Source organism: Trichomycterus rosablanca, chromosome 17, assembly GCF_030014385.1.
Source record: "Trichomycterus rosablanca isolate fTriRos1 chromosome 17, fTriRos1.hap1, whole genome shotgun sequence".
In the NCBI taxonomy this organism is placed as follows: Eukaryota; Metazoa; Chordata; class Actinopteri; order Siluriformes; family Trichomycteridae; genus Trichomycterus; species Trichomycterus rosablanca.
In genome coordinates this window covers 1,768,646-1,789,282 of record NC_086004.1, presented here as the reverse complement: position 1 = coordinate 1,789,282, position 20,637 = coordinate 1,768,646, and the positions used below count along the sequence as shown (strand labels likewise).

General features: G+C 42.3%; 1 protein-coding gene and 1 non-coding gene across 2 annotated transcripts in view; both read left to right on the top strand.

Moving 5' to 3' along the window:
- The first annotated feature begins 8,829 nt into the window (after positions 1–8,829).
- cers1 (ceramide synthase 1) overlaps positions 8,830–20,637 on the top strand; it is a 31,564-nt gene continuing 19,756 nt past the window's right edge. The window contains exon 1 of the mRNA XM_063012478.1: positions 8,830–9,180. Coding sequence (XP_062868548.1) covers positions 8,953–9,180 — 228 coding nt within the window. The 5' untranslated portion in view covers positions 8,830–8,952. The remainder of the gene's footprint in view (positions 9,181–20,637) is intronic.
- Positions 12,391–12,554, top strand: LOC134331961 (U1 spliceosomal RNA). Its single transcript, XR_010015188.1, has one exon. It is a non-coding gene; the product is annotated as a U1 spliceosomal RNA (small nuclear RNA).

The window sequence follows — 20,637 nt, the reverse complement described above, 5'->3', positions numbered from 1 at the left end:
TACATACATGGCTACGCGTATAGGGCCCTCAGTCCTTAGCTATCTATCGCCCGCTGTCCACGATTGCTGGAGTTATAGAGCCTAATGGCTCTGGGGACAAAGAACCTTTTTAATCTGTCCGTGGAGCAGCTCAGTGACAGCAGTCGGTCACTGAACATACTCCTCTGTTCTATGATAACTGTGTTCAGGGGGTGGCTCTCATTGTCCATGATGGAGTGAAGTTTGCTCAGTGTCCTTCTTCCAGCCACAGTCACCAGAAATTCCAGCTCAATGCCGAAAAGCACTCAAACACCATATATCTCACTGCACTGTTTATCGTTCTTGTTCCTTTGTGCAATATGGCTACAAATTCTAAACTATTATGTACTATTAAAACAGACCAGCATAAAATGACTGCTGGTCTGAAATGGTTTTTGCAGACAAGTACTAATCTAATGCTGGTTTTTAGAATCAGGAACACTTCAATGCATTGCATGCAATAAACATTACAACCTCGAGCAAAGTACAAACAACTGACGGTATTTACACAGTTGGCAGGACGTCAGATATTACTTGACACTGAACAGTATAAAACAATAGACAGTAGACTGTGTAGGTAGATGTTATGTGCAAAAATGTGAGAGTAAAATTGAAGTGAAAATGTTTTTATTAAACGAATACTGGATGGTGACCAGCAAAAATCAGCTGCTACAGCTTGTGAACTTGTGTATTCATGCTGTTCATGTTGAGCTTAAACCAAAGTAGATCAGTATTTGACACATGGAAACAACTTGTGCTGGTCTACACTATTTTTTAAACTTTAAACAACACCCTATTAAGACATAAATAAAGCTTCATATCAGTGCTGATATGATGTGACATTAAATGACATTAAAAGGCTCTACATACTCTATAATATTTGAGAATGCTTCATCTTATGAACAAGGAGTGGGCGATATTAAAATACCAACTTGTGTCTAGACAAAATGTCATATTCAGAGATAGTAAACATTAAAGCTAAATATAATTCATTTTAGTTTTAAATGTTTTTGCCATCTTAGCAGAGATTTTATTAACAAAATTTAAGTTAATAAAATATTCAGCAATTCTTGGCATATGTGGTAGTTACAACATTTGTAAAATCATATTTACTTTTAAGAAGTACCAACAAATTACTAGTGCCACATTAAAAATGATAGCTTTTTTAGCACCTGGTCAAATATTTAATGGTAATTGTGTAAGTTAATAGTATGTTGTGGTTTTAATTTTCATTTAATAACTACATTATTTGTCTGTGTTTTTGTACATGCTCTGTAAGTTCTGTGAGAAGAGAAGAAGGAAAAACGGCTGAGAACTTCCCGAAGGAAATGGCCAACAGAGAACAATAAGAACGGGGAATTCATGGACCCTGTTGGGTTTTTTCTATAAACAATTGAATGAAAATTCATTTAACTGGGGTGGAAGGAAGTTGCACCATGAGCCTTAATAAATCTTAATAACACAACAAAAACGGTTGTAAGAAAACAGGAAATGCTTATTGTATGGATGCACATGAGGATGAGGACCGAGCACCATAGTGAGAATGTTGGTACATATTGTGAATGAAATGTTCAGGGTGAAATATTGGTCTGCATTCGTTTTACCAGAATTATTTTCATTTGTTGAATAAAGATGTTATGATTTGTGCCTTAATCACAGAACACAAGAGACTCACATAATGCAGCATTTTTAAATATAATTCCTGTTAATACCACATTGAATAACAACATAATGCACCCAAACAGGTAGGCCAACATTTCCATTGCCGGATGTTTTTCTAGACAGCAAATAACCATGTTTTGTTTTCCGTCCTGTAAAAACGGCACATCCTCATCAAAGGAAACAGCCTTTCTCTAAACAATGCCTGTACGATCTGAATATGAGGTGTTACACACGGCACATTAAGAGTGTGGAAAAGGTCTTGACTTTTGGACATTAGAGTTATTTTAACAGTCAATATTTACTGTAACCCGATGTTGTATTACATTTCTCCACATTACAAGCATCAAAAACAGCCTAACTTAAGTTTACATGTGTATTTAAATCCCTTGAAGTTTTGCACACACTGGTGTGTGGAATGAATGTAATTTTTTACTACCTATCTAAACAAATTCACCCATAATGACAAAGTGAAAACATGTTTTTAAATTACATCTTTTTCCATGGATGCAGATGTTTGATGGGGTTTAAGTCCTTGCTTTGGCTGAGCCTGTCAATGACATTTAGAGATGGTGCCTGCACAGAGACCAGGAAAGAGTGCGCTGATCAGGGTGTCTCTCCGTACACAGTGCTGATCCACATATGCACTCGTCAAAGTGTGGGTGACAAGATGCATACGTCTGCTGCCCATGTGTCGGAGGGGGCGTGGGTTAGCTTTGTTCTCCTCAATCAGAGCGGGGTCAGCATTTGTGGAGAAGAAACATGATGCAATCGGGCAATTGGATCACCCATCTTTGTTTTGTGCCTATTTTTATCACCTGATCAAATATTTGTGTAAATTAATAGTATGTTGTCATTTTGTTTTATAACTATTTGTCTGTATTTTTGTGCCCTGTATGGTCTCTGAGAAGAGAAAAAGGGAAAAAAAAATTCCATCACTCGTATGCAAGAAATATAGATTGGCGAGGAACAAACGTCTGCAATATGATTGGACGACTCTTTAGCCTGAACTGTGTACGACAGATGTAATTTCTACTCGCAAACAATATGACACAAAGTGTGTTGAAATATCATTAGGACTGTTTGCACTGCAGCCGTGTACATTATTAAAGAAGCAGCACATTGGACCTGAACAGAATGAGAATCATATGTTTCTACAACTGGACTTGTTCTATAATGAGTCCCAGATACTCATTACTACAGGACATTAGCAGAGCTCGAAATGACTGAGGTCTTTCACAGACGCACCAGGTTCACCTCTCAGGTCTAGATAGTTAAAAATGTGTACTAAAACTGTAGATCTGTGCATTGATTTTCTCATTTGCATGTACAATGTGGCCAAAAGTGTGTGGACACCTGACCATAAGATTGGTAAACACCCCACCCCAAAACCATGAGCATTAATATGGAATTTCTACATCCCTTTTAAAGCCTTCACTCCTCTGTGAGAGCGTTCCACAAGATTTTGGAGTGTGTCTGTGAAAATGTGTGCCCATTCGGTCAAAAGAGCATTTGTATTTGTAAGGTCAGGGACTGATGTTGATGAGAAGGGCTGAACACCTCTGTATGAGGTCTCTGTATAAGCTACTGGAGTTCCTAGACACCAAATAAAGAGACATTAGTGAGTGTATAATTCTTATTCCATTAGTTTACTGGGTGTTTGATTTTTAGTCGTCAAAGTGGTGGGTCTGTAGTCGTTTTCCGAAGACAGAGAGACATTCAGCTGGAACAGACAGAGGAAGTTTATTTTGCTACCTGGGTGCTAATCCAGAAAACCTGGAAAAAACTTGATCCAGTCAAGCCCCTGTTTTACTCTAGATTTACATTTACATTTTCGGCATTTAGCAGATGCTCTTATCCAGAGCAACTTACAAAAGCGCTTCCATAGTGAACATTACGTAGTTTATTCGAGTTTAAGTAGACAACCGTCCAAGAATATAAATCTGCTAAAACCCTGTTAGAACCAAGAAATGAAATAAGAGCGTTAGTAAGTAAGTACAAGTCAGCTTGAGTGCTTAGTAAAGAGGTGATGAAGGTTTTTAATCATCTTTTGAAGACAGTGAGAGACTCAGATGTTCGGACAGACAAGGGAAGCTCGTTTCACCACTTGGGTGCCGGTACAGAGAAGAGCCTTGATGCTGATGCTCGTCTTCCTCGAGCTCTGGGTGGAGGATCGCGAGACTAGTGGCTCGGAGGTTGCGTGGTACAGAGCGGGGTTTTATTAGACCACGATGGTAGTTTTAAACTGAATGTGTGCAGCTACAGGAAGCCAGTGAAGAGAACGCAGCAGTGGGGTGATGTGGCAGTGTTCAGGTTGGTTAAAGACCAGCTGAGCAGCTGCATTTTGGATTAGTAGCAAGGGTTTAATAGTGGACACAGGAGCACCTTCCAGGATGGAGTTGCAGTCGTCCAACTGTGAGATTACAAGTGACTGCACAAGAATCTGAGTGGCTTCCATGGAGAGAAATGGACGAATCTTCCTGATGTTGTAAAATGGAACCTTATTTTGGCTGGAAGCTGGAACATCCAATTTACACATTTATGATCACAATATAGATTTACCAATGGAGTGTGCTCAAAAACCCTAAATAAATACTGTAGGTATTTACATCTGGGGAAAATTTTGGTGTTGACACTGTGAGCAGCCATTCTCGAATTATGTTAGACGGTAAACTTGGGGTTTTATTTGCATTCTTCTTATTCAGCTTATTTTGTTTTGTGTTGTTTTTGGTTAAAATTAATTAATTAATTATTTTCTTCTTTATCAGATGATTTGTGTCTGTTATGTTCATGATTCTGTAAAATCCTCCACATTCTGTGCACAGTTTGTGCTGTAAACAGTAAAAAGAAATAGCACAGCGTGTACAGACGTCCTTTCTGAGGTTACAATGGCATGTTGAAACAGAGAAACTGTAAAACATTCAGTACTAAAGTAAAGTAGCACTACACTAAAGTAGCAGAGTTGGAAAATGCAGCTATCAGCTTAGCAAATACACACTGTCGAACATGCAGCTCACATGGACGACTGGTGAGAAGAGCCTATTGTTCAATATTTGAGTCAAAGATAAACAGAAATATACAATCACAAGCAAAGTACTTCATATTTAACATAGTTTTCTATGTAAGTTTTGCTTCTTTACTCCTGTTTTTATTCCTCATACTATTGCAGTACAAGAAAGTTCAAGGTCAAAGAGCAGAGTCAGACTTTAGGAGGACCGGAGGCTGAAGATTTATGCTTAAAGTTTAAGTGAGAGCTGGTTGTAGCCTTTTTGCGGTCCTATTCAATAATTTTTTTTTGCTATAACACGTATTGTAAACGAAACCAAATGTGTTAAGAGCCTAAACTTTTATGTCAGACAAATATTTTATTTATTTTATAAGGCGTGCAACTATTTAAATAACTATTTATTTATTCATTGGGTGAAAGACAGGACACACCCTGGACAGCCCGCCAGCCGTCACAGTTCTACCATACACACACATATGGGAGGAAAACCAGGCAGACCCAGGGAGAACATGCAAACTCACACAGAAAGGACACTGACTGCCTGGGTTAAGCAGCTGGGTTAGGTGTTTTATCTGGCAAAAATAGAAAAAAAAATCAATTTTCACAACCTTCAAAAATTGGTGCCTCTAGTCCTAAACAATAACAGAACATTGTTAAAAAGAGGAATAGTGTGGTAAACACACAACCGTCCCAACTTTTTTGGAAAATGTCAAAGCCTTAGCCTTTTGGGAGCAGCTGTGACAGACTCCACTTTTCTGTAAAGGCTCTCCACATGATTTCGGAGTCGACAGAACATTTGGTAAGTCAGACACTGGTGTTGAACAAATAGGCCTAACTAGAAATCAGCGTTCCAGTTCATCCCAAGTCCAATACATTGTTACCTGCAGTAGTGCTCGTGGTCAGGTGCCCGATAATTATTGGCCACATACCGCAGTGTACTGGCGCCCTCTACAGGGTGTATTCTCGCACTGCGCCTGTTTTTTTCCTCGGTGGTGCCTGACCCATCGAGATCCTGACCAGGATAAAGCAGTTAGGGAATGTAAAGAAAGGAATTGCCACACACTACTAACCTTTGCCTCTGGTCTCTGTGCACTGGGGTTTCTCTGAATACAAAGACATGCAGACGGTGGATTTGTTGGTCTAAAGTGATCCTAGGAGTGTGTGTGTGTGTGTGTGTCCAGGGTGCTTCCTACCCTCCGCCCAACGATTCAGACCCACTCACCTCGATCCTGACCAGGACAAATCGATCATAAAACAGGCAATGAATGAACGTTAATGAAAGTGATTGAATGGTTTATGCAGGATGTCACCACTAGGTGGCACAATATGCTTTTCTGTAGAGTATGTGGAGAAGCTGTTGTAAAGGATTTGATTGGGACAAAAGGTGACATTAAAATAAGATTATTTAGGTTCTAGTGGAACAGTTGTGCAGCTCAGGGGATTTTGCAACCCAGTTATTTATGTTTAAATAATATAAGAAGCCAAATTCATTTCCAGGTTCGTTCCAGGGACTTGATTGTTCCCACCAATGGGGGTTGCCAGCTACTTTATAATATGCAGTGGTTGTATTAAAGCACAATATTAGAGGTTTTCAAGGTGTTATCTGGGACATACCACCCTCCCATATTTGCATATGCTTAAAATGCCCCCCTCCAGGTCTCCATCCCCTCTTTCCCGATGGTCAATTCAAGGCTACGTCCTTGGATCTGGAAACCCCTGATGGTCCTTGATGTATTGTTAGATGGTTCACTCATGCTGAGCTTTTCTTCATGTCTTTATACACCTTGCTTTGTCCACAAGGGCACAGTCATGCTGGAACAGGAACGGGCCTTCCTTAAACTGTTGCTGCAAAGTTGGGACAGTATGGAAAATGCCAATAAAATAAAAACACAGAGTTTCTTACATTGACTTTGACTTTTATTTGATGTCAGACAGGATGAAGCTGAGATATTTCATCTTTTATCTGCTCAACTTCATTTCATTTATTAATAAACATCCATTCCTGCATTTCAGGCCTGCAACACATTCCAAAAAAGTTGGGACAGGGCAATTTAGGGCTAGTAATGAGGTGAAAAAAAAATAATAATAATGATGCGATTCCAAACAGGTGATTGTAATCATGGTTTGGTACAAAAGCAGCACCAGGAAAGGCTGAGAGTCTCTGATGAGTAAAGATGATCAGAGGATCCAGTTTGTCCACAAATGTGTGAGAAAATTATTGAAATGTTTAAAAACAATGAACCTCAAAGAAAGATTGCAAGGGATCTGCATATTTCTCCCTCTACAGTGCAGAATATCATTAAACCATTAAAGGAATTGGGAGGAATTTTAGGTCACAAAGGTCAAGGGTGCAAGCTTAAGCTGAACGCTCGTGATTTTCCATCCCTTAGACGGCACAAATGATACTTAAAACTTTACTGTGCAAAAAAGAAGCCTTATGTTACCATGTTCAGAAGCGGCGTTGACTTCTCTGGGCTCGGAGACATCTAGGATGGACCATCACACTGGGCCATCCAGACTGATATCAGCAACAAGTCCAAAAACCAGGGTGTGTCATGGTATGGGGGTGTGTCAGTACCAGGGTGTGTCATGGTATGGGGGTGTGTCAGTACCAGGGTCTGTCATGGTATGGGGGGTGTCAGTACTCTTGGTAAAGGTCATTAACACTTCTGTGATGCAGCATTAATACAGAAAAGTACACTGAGATCTTAGAGCAACATGTGCTGCCTTCAAGACGTCGACTTTTCCAGGGATGTCCAGCATTTTTCAACAAGACGCAAAACCACCTGCTGCACACATTACAGAGGCGTGGCTGCATAAGAAGAGGGTACGGGTGCTGGACTGACCTGCCTGCAGTCCTGACCTGTCCCCAATAGAGAACTTGCGGAGGATTTAGAAACAACGACGACCCCCGTACTGCTGCACATCTTAAGACGTGTTTGTAGGAAGAACGAGACAAAATAAAAGCTGAAACACTAAATCACTTGGTCTCCTCGGTGCCAAAACGTCTTTTATAAGTGTGGTGAAAAGGAACGGCGACATTACAAAGTGGTAAATGCTTTACTGTCCCAACTTTTTTGGAATGTGTTGCAGGCCTGAAATGCAGGAATGGATGTTTATTAATCATGAATTAATGAAGTTGAGCAGATAAAAGATGAAATATCTCAGGTTCATCCTGTCTGCAATCAAATTAAAGTCAAAGTAAATGTAAGAAACCATGCTGTCCCAACTTCTTCTGATTTTGGGTTGTATTTATTACACCTGTACACCTTGTTCTGGCTGAAACACACGAATGCAAGTCAGAGTGGGTGTCCCAATACTTTTGCTCGTATAGCGTGCATGGTAGTCAACAGCTGATAAACTGCGCACTCGCTTTATTGTAGATACAAAGTGCAAGTGTCCAAGGTCCAAGCGCGGCGGTCCGAGTGGTTTGATCCTCTGCGACTGATTGGTGATTCGTAGGACGACACTATGACGTCACGACGCAGAGCCCTCGCATGCACCCCCTGATTTTTAAGCATGCTGCTCTGCCTTTCTAAGGTCTATCCGACAGCACGGAAACTCAGGAAGCAGAAGCTCCATCTATTGCTTAGAATTTCTATATAAATACTTTCGTTTCGTTTATTTCTTTCATTCCGTTGAGTGGATTTGAAAAGAAAAACGAGGACAGGACAAGATTTATATTAAATTTATTTTATTATTATTATTATTATTATAATGTGGATGCGAGGCGGACCGGCGGCACTGGAACGCACGCACAGCTTCATTCAGGATCACTCGGGATTCTTTTTATCCGGTTTTATAGCTGCTCTAGATTCATTTTTAGGTATTTAGACACACTGGATTATAGCTTGCGTTATAAGCGCTGGTCCTGGTGTGTATGAACCACACAGCGGCTGTATGAAGGCGAATAACGGAACGGAGAGAGACGCGCGCCCGCCATTGACGCACCGCATGTGCGCCATCCAAGCCGCACAACTTTAATTCCACTAAAACGCCTTCAGGTCTTCATTTAATCTCCTGATTTTTTTTTATAACTGGGTCTCCTTGATATCCTGTAATCATTTGGAATCATTTGTACAGCTGGATTCTTTTCTAAACGATGCATAAATAATGCTTTCGTGTGCGTGTGCGTGTGCGGACAATTAGTCTTCCTTTTTATTATTGCATTTAAGAAGATTAAGGTGCTTGTTTAGGAAGCCGAGTAAGCCTTTACAATCTGGGACGAAGTAAGAACCCCTGAAATAGATCCAGATTTGTTTCAAAGCATGGCTGTGCCAGCTGAGATGCCCACGCCAGGCTATCTGGACATGTTCTCTACAGCCTCCAGCACCATCATCAGGGTTTACCGAGAGTGCGAGGACTGTGGCACCGAACTGGCCATACAGACTCTAATAGACAATGCTCATATCAGACCTGCTGAGATCCTGCTCTTCTTCTTCTGCGTGGTGATGTGGACTGGACTCAGGTGGACTCTGACCACCTACGTGTTTGTGGTATGTATGAACACAGAAACTGACATGAGCAAACTATATGCTGTCTATATTATTATGGTGCTTGTTCTCATGCTGCATAGATGTAGTAGATGGCTTGGCTTGTTTACCTTACCTGACATGACATCATGAACCACTAGTTGACCATTATCATGGACCTTAGTTATGGTCCGTTTGTAGAAAGGTATTGACCAGGGATGGAGGGGTGTGGCTGAAACAGCTTAGCCGTTGAGGATGCACTTGTCACTGCGCTCTCAGTACTGGTTCCAAGCCCAGGGAGAAATAGGATGGTTAAAACTGTGCCAGGGCTGGTATGCGGACCACAGTGGCAGCCGTGAGAAATCCCAAAAGAGGTATCTGGGACTGTCAAATCTCAAACAGCCTCCTATGCACTATATATCACTACTGCATAGAGTATGACATAATGGCATGGATAAACCTGTGTGGGCAGCCTATGGGCAGCACAGTGGCTGGGTGGGTAGCACTGTCGTCTCACAGCATGAAGATGCTGGGTTCAGTTCCAAGATGGATCGGTCCTTTCTGTGTGGAGTTTGCATGTTCTCTTTGTATCTGCGACTAAAATTGCCCTAGGTGTGAATGTGTGTGTGTGTGTGTGTGTGTGTTTGCCCTGTGATGGACTGGTGACCTGTCCTGGGTGTTTCCTACCCATCCTTATGCTTGGTGAATTGTACCCACCATGACCCTGAATAAGATAAAGTTTTGATAAAAACAGACAATAAATGAATGAACTCTATTCAGTTGTTTCATAAAATGCACTCATTTGTGATATACACAGCCTGGTATAGACTGTAGAAGGGTTGTGTTGGGACACGTTCAACTCATCACCAGGATTAAAAGGATCTGCAATTTGATCTGCACTAGATCTTCTGTCAGGTCCGTACCAGACACCGCAGCTTCTGTGTCCACTGGCATTATTGAGCCTTGGCCTCCCACAGCCTGTCCAGTCTGACCACAGTCTGTGGGTACTCACCACTTGCTGTTTGGAAGATACTTGAACCCATTTGTCTGGCTATAACGATCTGGTTCTTATCAAAGTCCCTCAGGTCTTTGCGCTGATCAGATCTGCTACATTCAACACAGGAATTATGAGGAACCTCCATCAGCCCGATGTTTAATAGATCTTTGACCATAACGTGCACAACTACAGCGGTACATTGTAACTCAACTTCTCCTAAACTCAAAATCTGTACCCTTAAACTCGACGTTTCCCTTAAATCCGATGTGTTCAGTCTTCAGATTAACAATGAACAGCCGCTTTGTTCAGCACTCAGCTTGAGCGCTAAAACGTCATCAAAGTGTGAATATGAGTATTAGTGTGAAATAAACGTCAGATCCAGGGTTACAGCTCCACACGTATCTGTGTTTATCTGGATTCTCCTCCCTGTTTTACTTTTAAACTCGTGTTACACCTCCAGCTTCTGAGAAATGGTGAGAATCAGAATCAGCTTCTCCCAGAGTCTAAAACGCTTCTGATTAAAAATAAAGCTTAACGTGGTTTAATGAATCACATTCCTCACTCACTGTTGTACAATAAGTCTGTATAAAAACACTGAAATACAATTAAAAACAGTTAAAAATTAATAAAAATATATAATAAAAGCTGCACTTTAGCTTAACTTCTTTAATGTTTATTTACGATTCTTGGTGGAGATGCTTGATCTTGGAATACCGTATTCCGTTCAGCACCGGCACATTCACAAACGGTCAAAAAAGCCACTTCTCATGTGAATGCGCCGGTACTGAACGGAATACGGTATCCCAAGCTCAAGCAGGGCAGCACGGTGGCTAAGTGGGTAGCACTGTTGCCTCACAGTAAGAAGGTCCTGGGTTCGATCCCCAGGCGGGGCGGTCCGGTCCTTTTTGTGTGGAGTTTGCATGTTCTCCCTGTGTTTGCGTGGGTTTCCTCCCACAGTCCAAAGACGTGCAAGTCTGGACTGATGAATCTTGTGTAACGAGTAACTACCGTTTCTGTCGTGGATGTAAAGGGCGTAAAACATGACGTTAAACTCCTAACAAAACAAAACAAACCAACATCGAGCATCTCCACCATTAAAAAGCATAAGGAAACAATAAAGAAGTAAAACTACAGTGCAGCTTTTATTGTATTTCAGTGTGTTTATATTATATTTGTGTTATTTTCAGTGTTTAAGTGTCAAAAACAACCTCATTATTTTACATGAGACTAAAATATCTGCAGCTCTACAGGACCATGGACACATTAACAAGTTTCCCAAACATCCTTATGGGAAAAAATACCTTAAAACTTAACATCTCTCCCAGAACCAACTGACGTCGAGTTTCAGGGTACGGCTGTATTGTGAAACAGGCATTGCCAGTTAAATTTTTTGTCTGATTGGTGTAGTTTGAGTATTGATACCATGATAACTTGGAATCCAAATCATGACTCCCATATCCACAGCATGAAAAGTCAATAGATCTGATTGGAAAATCCATGTACTGATCCTGATGGTGTGTTTTAAAACCATGAATACATAATAATCATGAACATTTAGGACCTGACTGGGTGCTGTGATCATGTTTTGCTGGCGCATAAATGATGTGGGAACTAAAGCAATACAGAAGTCCATCATGTGAAGGTCTGTTAGAGGATTAATCATTTAATTTAATAATCTCCCGTCAATCACGGAGCCGACCTGAAGACGTTAGGCTCGGCACAACCAGTCCACCTACTGTCATGTTTTAGAGGTATGTCGGTACAGAAGGAGAAGGGAATATGCCCAACGTCTCACCATCAGTGTCCTCTGGGGACGTGATGTCATCCATACCAGGTCATCCTGGTATTTTGCATATTTTCTTGTTTAGAATATCATATTTTCATAGGTGCACATTGTTTAACGACAGCTTTAGTTGTCCAGGAGCCACAATTTTGCATCGTTTGCTTGTGGAAATGCAGATCTGGATGCTGCACGGAGTGTCCTGTGCAATACCTTACATTATTTGTATGTCGGTAGGTAAATTAGCTTTTAATAGTCACACAGGGTGTTGCTGTACCACGTCACACTTTTTAGTGTCTCTGATGCGTTAATTTAGTAACCAAATACCAACTGGACCAGTGTGGAAAAAGTATTTGCTTCTTTGGTTATTTAATCAAGCAGAAATAAGAATTTAATTGACTTGAATTTGACTAGATAAACTTTTAACGAGCAGCACAGTTCGTGACTGTCAAATAGTTTATTTACCCTGTAGGGGCGAGATGATGATCAAGAAGGTGGTTTACCCAGGGCAAGGCTCGGCCATCAAACTCGGGTTGTGCTGACCCCTGCGAATTTCCCAAATGTAAGAATCAGGACTGTATCATTTCTGACAGTGGTGGACTGCATTCACACTCTCCCCTGACTTTGTCTTGGTATCTCCGTCAGCTTTACTGGCATCAGATACAAAATTATCCTGCTTACTTCATGTCCTCACTCATATTTATTCAGTCTGCTTCTTTATCCTTACTGTCCCAACCGTTCTCTCAGATCCTCTAGCAAACTCCACACAGAAAGGACCCGGACCTCCCCGCCTGGGGATCGAACCCAGGACCTTTTTGCTGTGAGGCGACAGTGCTACCCACTGAGCCACTGTGCCGCCCCCCTAATGAGAAAAATAAAAAGCATTTTCATTCTAATCTCAAAATTTTAAAGTAAAAATGATAAAAGCACCTATATTTTATGGAGTTTTTTTACAAACACCATTTTGAAGAAGTGTGGCGCCGTGTAAAATGCAGTAAAAAAAAAACAGTGATGTGTTAAGTCTCTTTAATCGTATTTAACTGATAACAATAGAAGAAAAATGATAACAAAGTCTTTTACTGATTAATTTTATTGTAGCTTGTGAATAGAAACATATTTAGAGCTTGGGGCGTGTTTTTAACCCTTGTTTTTTATCAGCTTTCTTGTAGTCTTGCACAAACTGAGAAATGTTCTTTTAATCTGACTGACAACCCTCTCCTGAAGTTTGGAACACGGTGGTGAACCCTGACCCATCATTGCTTGTACAGACTGATCCTTTGGTGGATTCTGTTTTCATACCCGATCGTAACCCTGGGACAGTGGTAGCCTTGTATGTAAGGCTTTGGGCTATCGACTTCAAGGTTCTGCAGCCTCTGTTGGGCCCTTGAGCAAGGCCCTTAACCCTGTCTGCTCCAGGGTCACCGTACGATGGCTGACCCTGCGCTCTGACCCCAGCTTCCAAACAAGCAGCGATAGGTGAAAAAGGAAACGAACCTGGGTTCGATCCCCAGGTGGTGTCCAGGGTGTTACTGAGTGCCTTGCGCCCACTGGAAAGCTTGGATAGGCTCCAGCACCCCCCCGCGACCCTGATTGTATAATCGGATAAGAAAATGAATGAATGAATGAACACGTGTGTATCTGTATATATGACAAATAAAAGCGCCTCTATTCTTCTATTCTATTCTGATTCCTTCACCTGTTATTAGTTCACCTGCTCATTGTAACTCGAATATTCTATCAACTTTTCACTCTTATTTTGCCCCGTCCCAACATTTTTGAAGTGTGTTGCAGGCATCAAATACTAAGTGTGATGCTTTCTGCTTTTATCAGTCAGACTAGGAATCAAAAAAATGACCACATCACAGATTATTTTTTACTGCATTTTATACAATGACCCAACTTTTCTGGAAATGTTAAACATTAAAACCATGTCCATCTGTTTCTCAATGATCAGGACCCCCACAGAGCAGGTTACTAACTGTAGTCCATCTGTTTCTCTACATGCTTTGTTTGCCCCCTTTCACCCTGTTCTTCAGTGGTCAGGACCCCCACAGAGCAGGTATTATTTAATTGGTCTATGATTCTCAGCACTGCAGTGACACTGACATGGTGGTGGTGTGTTAGTGTGTGTTGTGCTGGTATGAGTGGATCAGACACAACAGTGCTGCTGGAGTTTTTAAACACCTCACTGTCACTGCTGGACTGAGAATCGTCCACCAACCAAAATTATCCAGCCAACAGCGCCCCGTGGGCAGCGTCCTGTGACCACTGATGAAGGTCTAGAAGATGAGCGACTCAAACAGCAGCAATAGATGAGCGATCGTCTCTGACTTTACATCTACAAGGTGGACCAACCAGGTAGGAGTGTCTAATAAAGTGGACAGTGAGTGGACACGGTATTTAAAAACTCCAGCAGCGCTGCTGTGTCTGATCCACTCATACCAGCACAACACACACTAACACACCAGCACCATGTCAGTGTCACTGCAGTGCTGAGAATCATCCACCACCTAAATAATACCTGCTCTGTGGGGGTCCTGACCACTGAAGAACAGGGTGAAAGGGGGCAAACAAAGCATGTAGAGAAACAGATGGACTACAGTCAGTAATTGTAGGACTATAAAGTGCTTCTATATGGTAAGTGGAGCTGATAAAATAGACAGTAAGTGTAGAAACAAGGAGGTGGTTTTAATGTTTTGGCTGATCGGTGTATATATATACAGTGTATCACAAAAGTGAGTACACCCCTCACATTTCTGCAGATATTTAAGTATATCTTTTCATGGGACAACACTGACAAAATGACACTTTGACACAATGAAAAGTAGTCTGTGTGCGGCTTATATAACAGTGTAAATTTATTCTTCCCTCAAAATAACTCAATATACAGCCATTAATGTCTAAACCACCGGCAACAAAAGTGAGTACACCCCTTAGTGAAAGTTCCTAAAGTGTCAATATTTTGTGTGGCCACCATTATTTCCCAGAACTGCCTTAACTCTCCTGGGCATGGAGTTTACCAGAGCTTCACAGGTTGCCACTGGAATGCTTTTCCACTCCTCCATGACGACATCACGGAGCTGGCGGATATTCGAGACTTTGCGCTCCTCCACCTTCCGCTTGAGGATGCCCCAAAGATGTTCTATTGGGTTTAGGTCTGGAGACATGCTTGGCCAGTCCATCACCTTTACCCTCAGCCTCTTCAATAAAGCAGTGGTCGTCTTAGAGGTGTGTTTGGGGTCATTATCATGCAGGAACACTGCCCTGCGACCCAGTTTCCGGAGAGAGGGGATCATGCTCTGCTTCAGTATTTCACAGTACATATTGGAGTTCATGTGTCCCTCAATGAAATGTAACTCCCCAACACCTGCTGCACTCATGCAGCCCCAGACCATGGCATTCCCACCACCATGCTTGACTGTAGGCATGACACACTTATCTTTGTACTCCTCACCTGATTGCCGCCACACATGCTTGAGACCATCTGAACCAAACAAATTAATCTTGGTCTCATCAGACCATAGGACATGGTTCCAGTAATCCATGTCCTTTGTTGACATGTCTTCAGCAAACTGTTTGCGGGCTTTCTTGTGTAGAGACTTCAGAAGAGGCTTCCTTCTGGGGTGACAGCCATGCAGACCAATTTGATGTAGTGTGCGGCGTATGGTCTGAGCACTGACAGGCTGACCCCCCACCTTTTCAATCTCTGCAGCAATGCTGACAGCACTCCTGCGCCTATCTTTCAAAGACAGCAGTTGGATGTGACGCTGAGCACGTGCACTCAGCTTCTTTGGACGACCAACGCGAGGTCTGTTCTGAGTGGACCCTGCTCTTTTAAAACGCTGGATGATCTTGGCCACTGTGCTGCAGCTCAGTTTCAGGGTGTTGGCAATCTTCTTGTAGCCTTGGCCATCTTCATGTAGCGCAACAATTCGTCTTTTAAGATCCTCAGAGAGTTCTTTGCCATGAGGTGCCATGTTGGAACTTTCAGTGACCAGTATGAGAGAGTGTGAGAGCTGTACTACACACCTGCTCCCTATGCACACCTGAGACCTAGTAACACTAACAAATCACATGACATTTTGGAGGGAAAATGACAAGCAGTGCTCAATTTGGACATTTAGGGGTGTAGTCTCTTAGGGGTGTACTCACTTTTGTTGCCGGTGGTTTAGACATTAATGGCTGTATATTGAGTTATTTTGAGGGAAGAATAAATTTACACTGTTATATAAGCTGCACACAGACTACTTTTCATTGTGTCAAAGTGTCATTTTGTCAGTGTTGTCCCATGAAAAGATATACTTAAATATCTGCAGAAATGTGAGGGGTGTACTCACTTTTGTGATACACTGTATATATGAAACAATTTAAATAATTTAGCTTAACAAATGTAGATTTTATCTAAATTTAAATCATCTGTCCAATCAGAACGTCTGAAGTTTTGCTTATGCAGTTCCGGGGCTGAATTGCTAAACGCTAAAATCACACGATGAGTTTTAATGATTCAGATTGTAAACAGTGATAAACGCTTTGATTCCTCTCTCTCTCTCTCTCTTGCTCTTGCTCTCTCTCTCTCTCTCTCTCTCTCTCTCTCTCATGAAATATTTGAGGCCGCTCGGTGACGCCGCATGTTTATTAAACAGTACCGGAGCCTGTGGGAGCGCTGAGTGATTCACCACATAGTGCTCAGGTTCAAGGCTCCCGGGTTTAATGAGTTATCCGAGCACTTTGACCAGCGTACAGAGACGTCGCAGCACTCGTGCTGTTCATCACAAATTATTAGTCACTGCATTTCTGTGGTCGTGCAGCGCCGTGAAAAAGTGTTTATCCAAGTCCAGGTTTATTATATATATATCAGCATGTTTATCACAAAGTTTATTAAGGGTAATTTTTTTAGTCTTAATTAATTCTCTTAATGTGTAATGTAAACAGGGTCACTGGCTCAAATAGGGTCAAATATTTAAAAAAATTGATCAGCCCTGTTCCAATGTGGGGCAGCACGTTGGGGCAGTGGGTAGTGCTGTCGCCTCACAGCAAGGTTTGTGACTCTCTGTGCGCGATACGGATCTCCATATGCAGCTTCTGTAACCGTTCTAGATGAGCGTGTGTGCTAAATGCTCTTAATTTATAACGTAAACAGGGTCACTGGCTCAAATAGGGTCAAATAGGTAAAGAAATTGGGCACGTTGGCACAATGGGTAGCGCTGTCACCTCTGCTGACTGGTCAGTGGCGTCTGCCAATGGAGAACGGTTCGTTACTCCGTGCGCAATACGGATCTCCATATGCAGCTTCTGTAATTGTTCAGGATAAGCACGTTTGCTAAATACTCTTTAATGTATAACGTAAACAGGGTCACTGGATCTAATAGGGTCAGATATGTAAAGAAATTGGGCACGTTGGCGCAGTAGGTGGCGCTGTCACCTCTGCTGGCTGGTCAGTGCTGTCTGCTATTGGAGAACGGTTCGTGACTCTCCGTGCGCGATACGGATCTCCATATGCAGCTTATGTAATTGTTCTGGATGAGCGTGTGTGCTAAATGCTTTTAATTTATAACGTAAACAGGGTCACTGGCTCAAATAGGGTCAGATAGGCAAAAAAATCGGGCATCCCTGTTCCAATGTGGGGCGGCACGTTGGTGCAGTGGGTAGCGCTGTCATCTCACAGCAAGAAGGGCCCGGGTTCCTTTCTGTATGGAGTTTGCATGTTCTCCCTGTGTAGCTGCTGCAATTATGACCTCTGCTGGCTGATTGATGGCACTGCACAGTGCGCGATACGGATCTCCGCATGAACCCGCCAGGTGCAGGTGAAAAGAAGCGGTCGGCTGCTGTACACTTTGCAGTCAGGGTGGATTCTGCAGCAACAGAGGTGAAATACAGTCGGGTAACTGGATATGACGAGATTGTCTAAGTGTGTATCTTATTCTCCTCCCGGCTGCTTATAGATGACGGTACCATGACTAGACTGAACACCCGGTGATTCATGCACTGTCTGTATCCACACAGAACGTGGGAAGCTTTAGGGAGGGCCGCGCTGGCCTTCTGTTCACGTCTCTCTCTGAACCTCTGTGTTGAAAGAAGGGGTCTATCGACTACCCCCTCTATAGCTGCGTGACCTTAGGCTGAACAAACATGCGCTGCAGTTAAAGAGAGATGAAAACAGGCCCCTGCTTTTAAAAACACAGATAACCTGGAATAACCTGGAATAACCCGGAATAACCTGGAATAACCGGGGGCGTCTGGAATAGTCTCGGATTTGTTTTTTTCAGGGAATGAAAAGTACCTGTTTGAAACCGTCATCCGAAAGCCCTGGACGTCTCCCATCCCATTTCCCATCCTAGTAGTCAAGGCTTCTAACAGATTGAATACAGGAGGATGTATACGACTAAAGCAAACAACAATTTTAATTCCTGGACTAAAATATAATATTCTTTTACAATCGCTTGACATAATTTCTACTAGTTGAATCACTAACGTAAAATTTTCAGTTCACAACTGAACTGAGTCCGAGTTGCACGTAAGTCGCACACACAGCGACTTCAGACTCGACTCGGACCTGTTTCAAATGACTCGACTCGTGACGCAAATAAATGACTCTTAAACAACAAGAGTCAACAAGAGCATGTGTTAACATTAGTTATGTTAATGAAACGTCGCTCCCTACTCCCTACACATTATGAAGTTCACTTCATTTGAACATTTTTGTTACCTTTGGATTGGAATCTCACTTAAAATGGTGGAATACCCTACGTAGTGCACTTCAGAGGAACAGCTGGGGTGAATGGAACACTCCTACAGAATTGGTGCTAATATATTGGTGCTGAACCCCCCGGTTCGAAACTCAGTGTTGCCACCGATCGGCTGGGCACCATCTGGAGGGCATAATTGGCAGTGCCTGCAGCAGATTGGCCACCTTATCTGCAGGGTGGGGACCGGATTATGTGTGGATGGGTCTTCATACGCTGTGTAAGGACCCTGATTGGCGGAAGAGACACCTGTGCAGAAAGCAGGGGCGAGAAGAGGAGGGCTGTACACGTGTCGGAAGAGGCGTGTATAGCGACGTGCTCTCCTTGGATGCAATCTGGTATCTCTCAGCAGCGAAAGACAAAATTTAGTCGCTAAATCGGGAGGGAAATGCATTAAAAAAAAAGAATTGGCGCTAATGGTTGAAAGAGCGCTTTCTGAACCAATCAGACCGTCTGATTTTAAAACTCAACGCCACTCACAGAACCAACTGAAGTCCAGTTTCAAGGTACTGCTGTATTTATTGTACATTAAGGTCATGTCAGGTACATGATACTGTACAATCAGCTTTATTTACTTTAATAGAGGTACACAGGGCACCACTCAGCGACAAAAGGTCACATATTAATCATCAATAAGTGCACATTCTCAGCCACGACCACATGTGTTAAGTTACGCACTCTGTACCATTTATATTCACCAGTGACCCATCTCTGCATGGAGCAGCTTTAGTCAAATGCACCATCTGCACAAACACACCTACCATGCACCTGCCGAGGGACCGAGCGTTTGCCTGCTGTTTCCATAATGGAAATGAGTTGGGCATTCAGGCTGGAGTAGAAAAGGCTTGGAACGATTCAATCATGTGAAATTGCAGGAATTAAAGTCAATCAAGACTTAAACTCAGTGATTTATAAGATAAAAGTGGTTTATTGATGTTAGTTGTGTGTGCACGACTGACTTCATTTACTTTGAGTTCGGATGGGAATGTAAGATGTTTGTTTTTTTACATATTGACCCCATTTGCAGGTCAAACGTTTACACACAGTGTTAGAAACACAGGGGGCAGTTTTGAGGTTTTAACATTTACATTTACATTTTTAGCATTTAGCAGACGCTCTTATCCAGAGCGACTTACAGAAGTGCTTCTATAGTGAACATTTCATTTCTCAAGTTTAGGAAAACAACAGTCAAAGAACACAAATCTGCTAAAACCTGTTAGAACCAAAGTGCTGCTTTTTTTTTTTTTTTTTTTTTTTTTTTTTTTTTTTTAAATGGAAAAGAATGGAACAAAATGTTAGTAAATAAGTACAAGTCAGCCTAAGTGTTTAGTAAAAAGGTGGGTTTTTAATCGTTTTTTAAAGACAGCAAGAGACTCAGATGTTCGGACAGACAGAGGAAGTTCGTTCCACCATTTGGGCGCTAGAACAGAGAACAGCCTTGATGATGGTCTTCCTTTAGTCCTGGATGGAGGCTCAAGTCGAGATAGACTAGAGGCTCGGAGGTTGCGTGGTACAGAGCGGGATTTGATTAGACCACGAAGGTAGCTTGGGGCTGGTCCATTTTTGGCTTTGTAGGCGAGCGTCAGTGTTTTAAACTGAATGCGTGCAAGATCGACAGGTTTTAACAAGGTTTTAACAAGATCGACAGTGGGTTCGGATTACAGAATCATGCCCGTCTGCCTTGCCACTAATGGTCGGCTCTGTGTGTCTGTGTGAGTTTCCTCCGGGTGCTCCGGTTTCCACACAAGAGTCCAAAGACGTGCAGTCAGGATAATTGGAGATACTAAAAATTGACCTAAGTGTGTGTGTGGTTTGTTTCCTGTCCTTTACCCAATGAATCAGAGCCACCGCGACCAGGCGGGTAGAACATCATTCCCGTCTCCATCCTGACGAATGCTCACTCCCACTTCCCACTCCCATTTCCTCCACAGCTCTTCACATTTTTGTTTTCCTAAATAAAT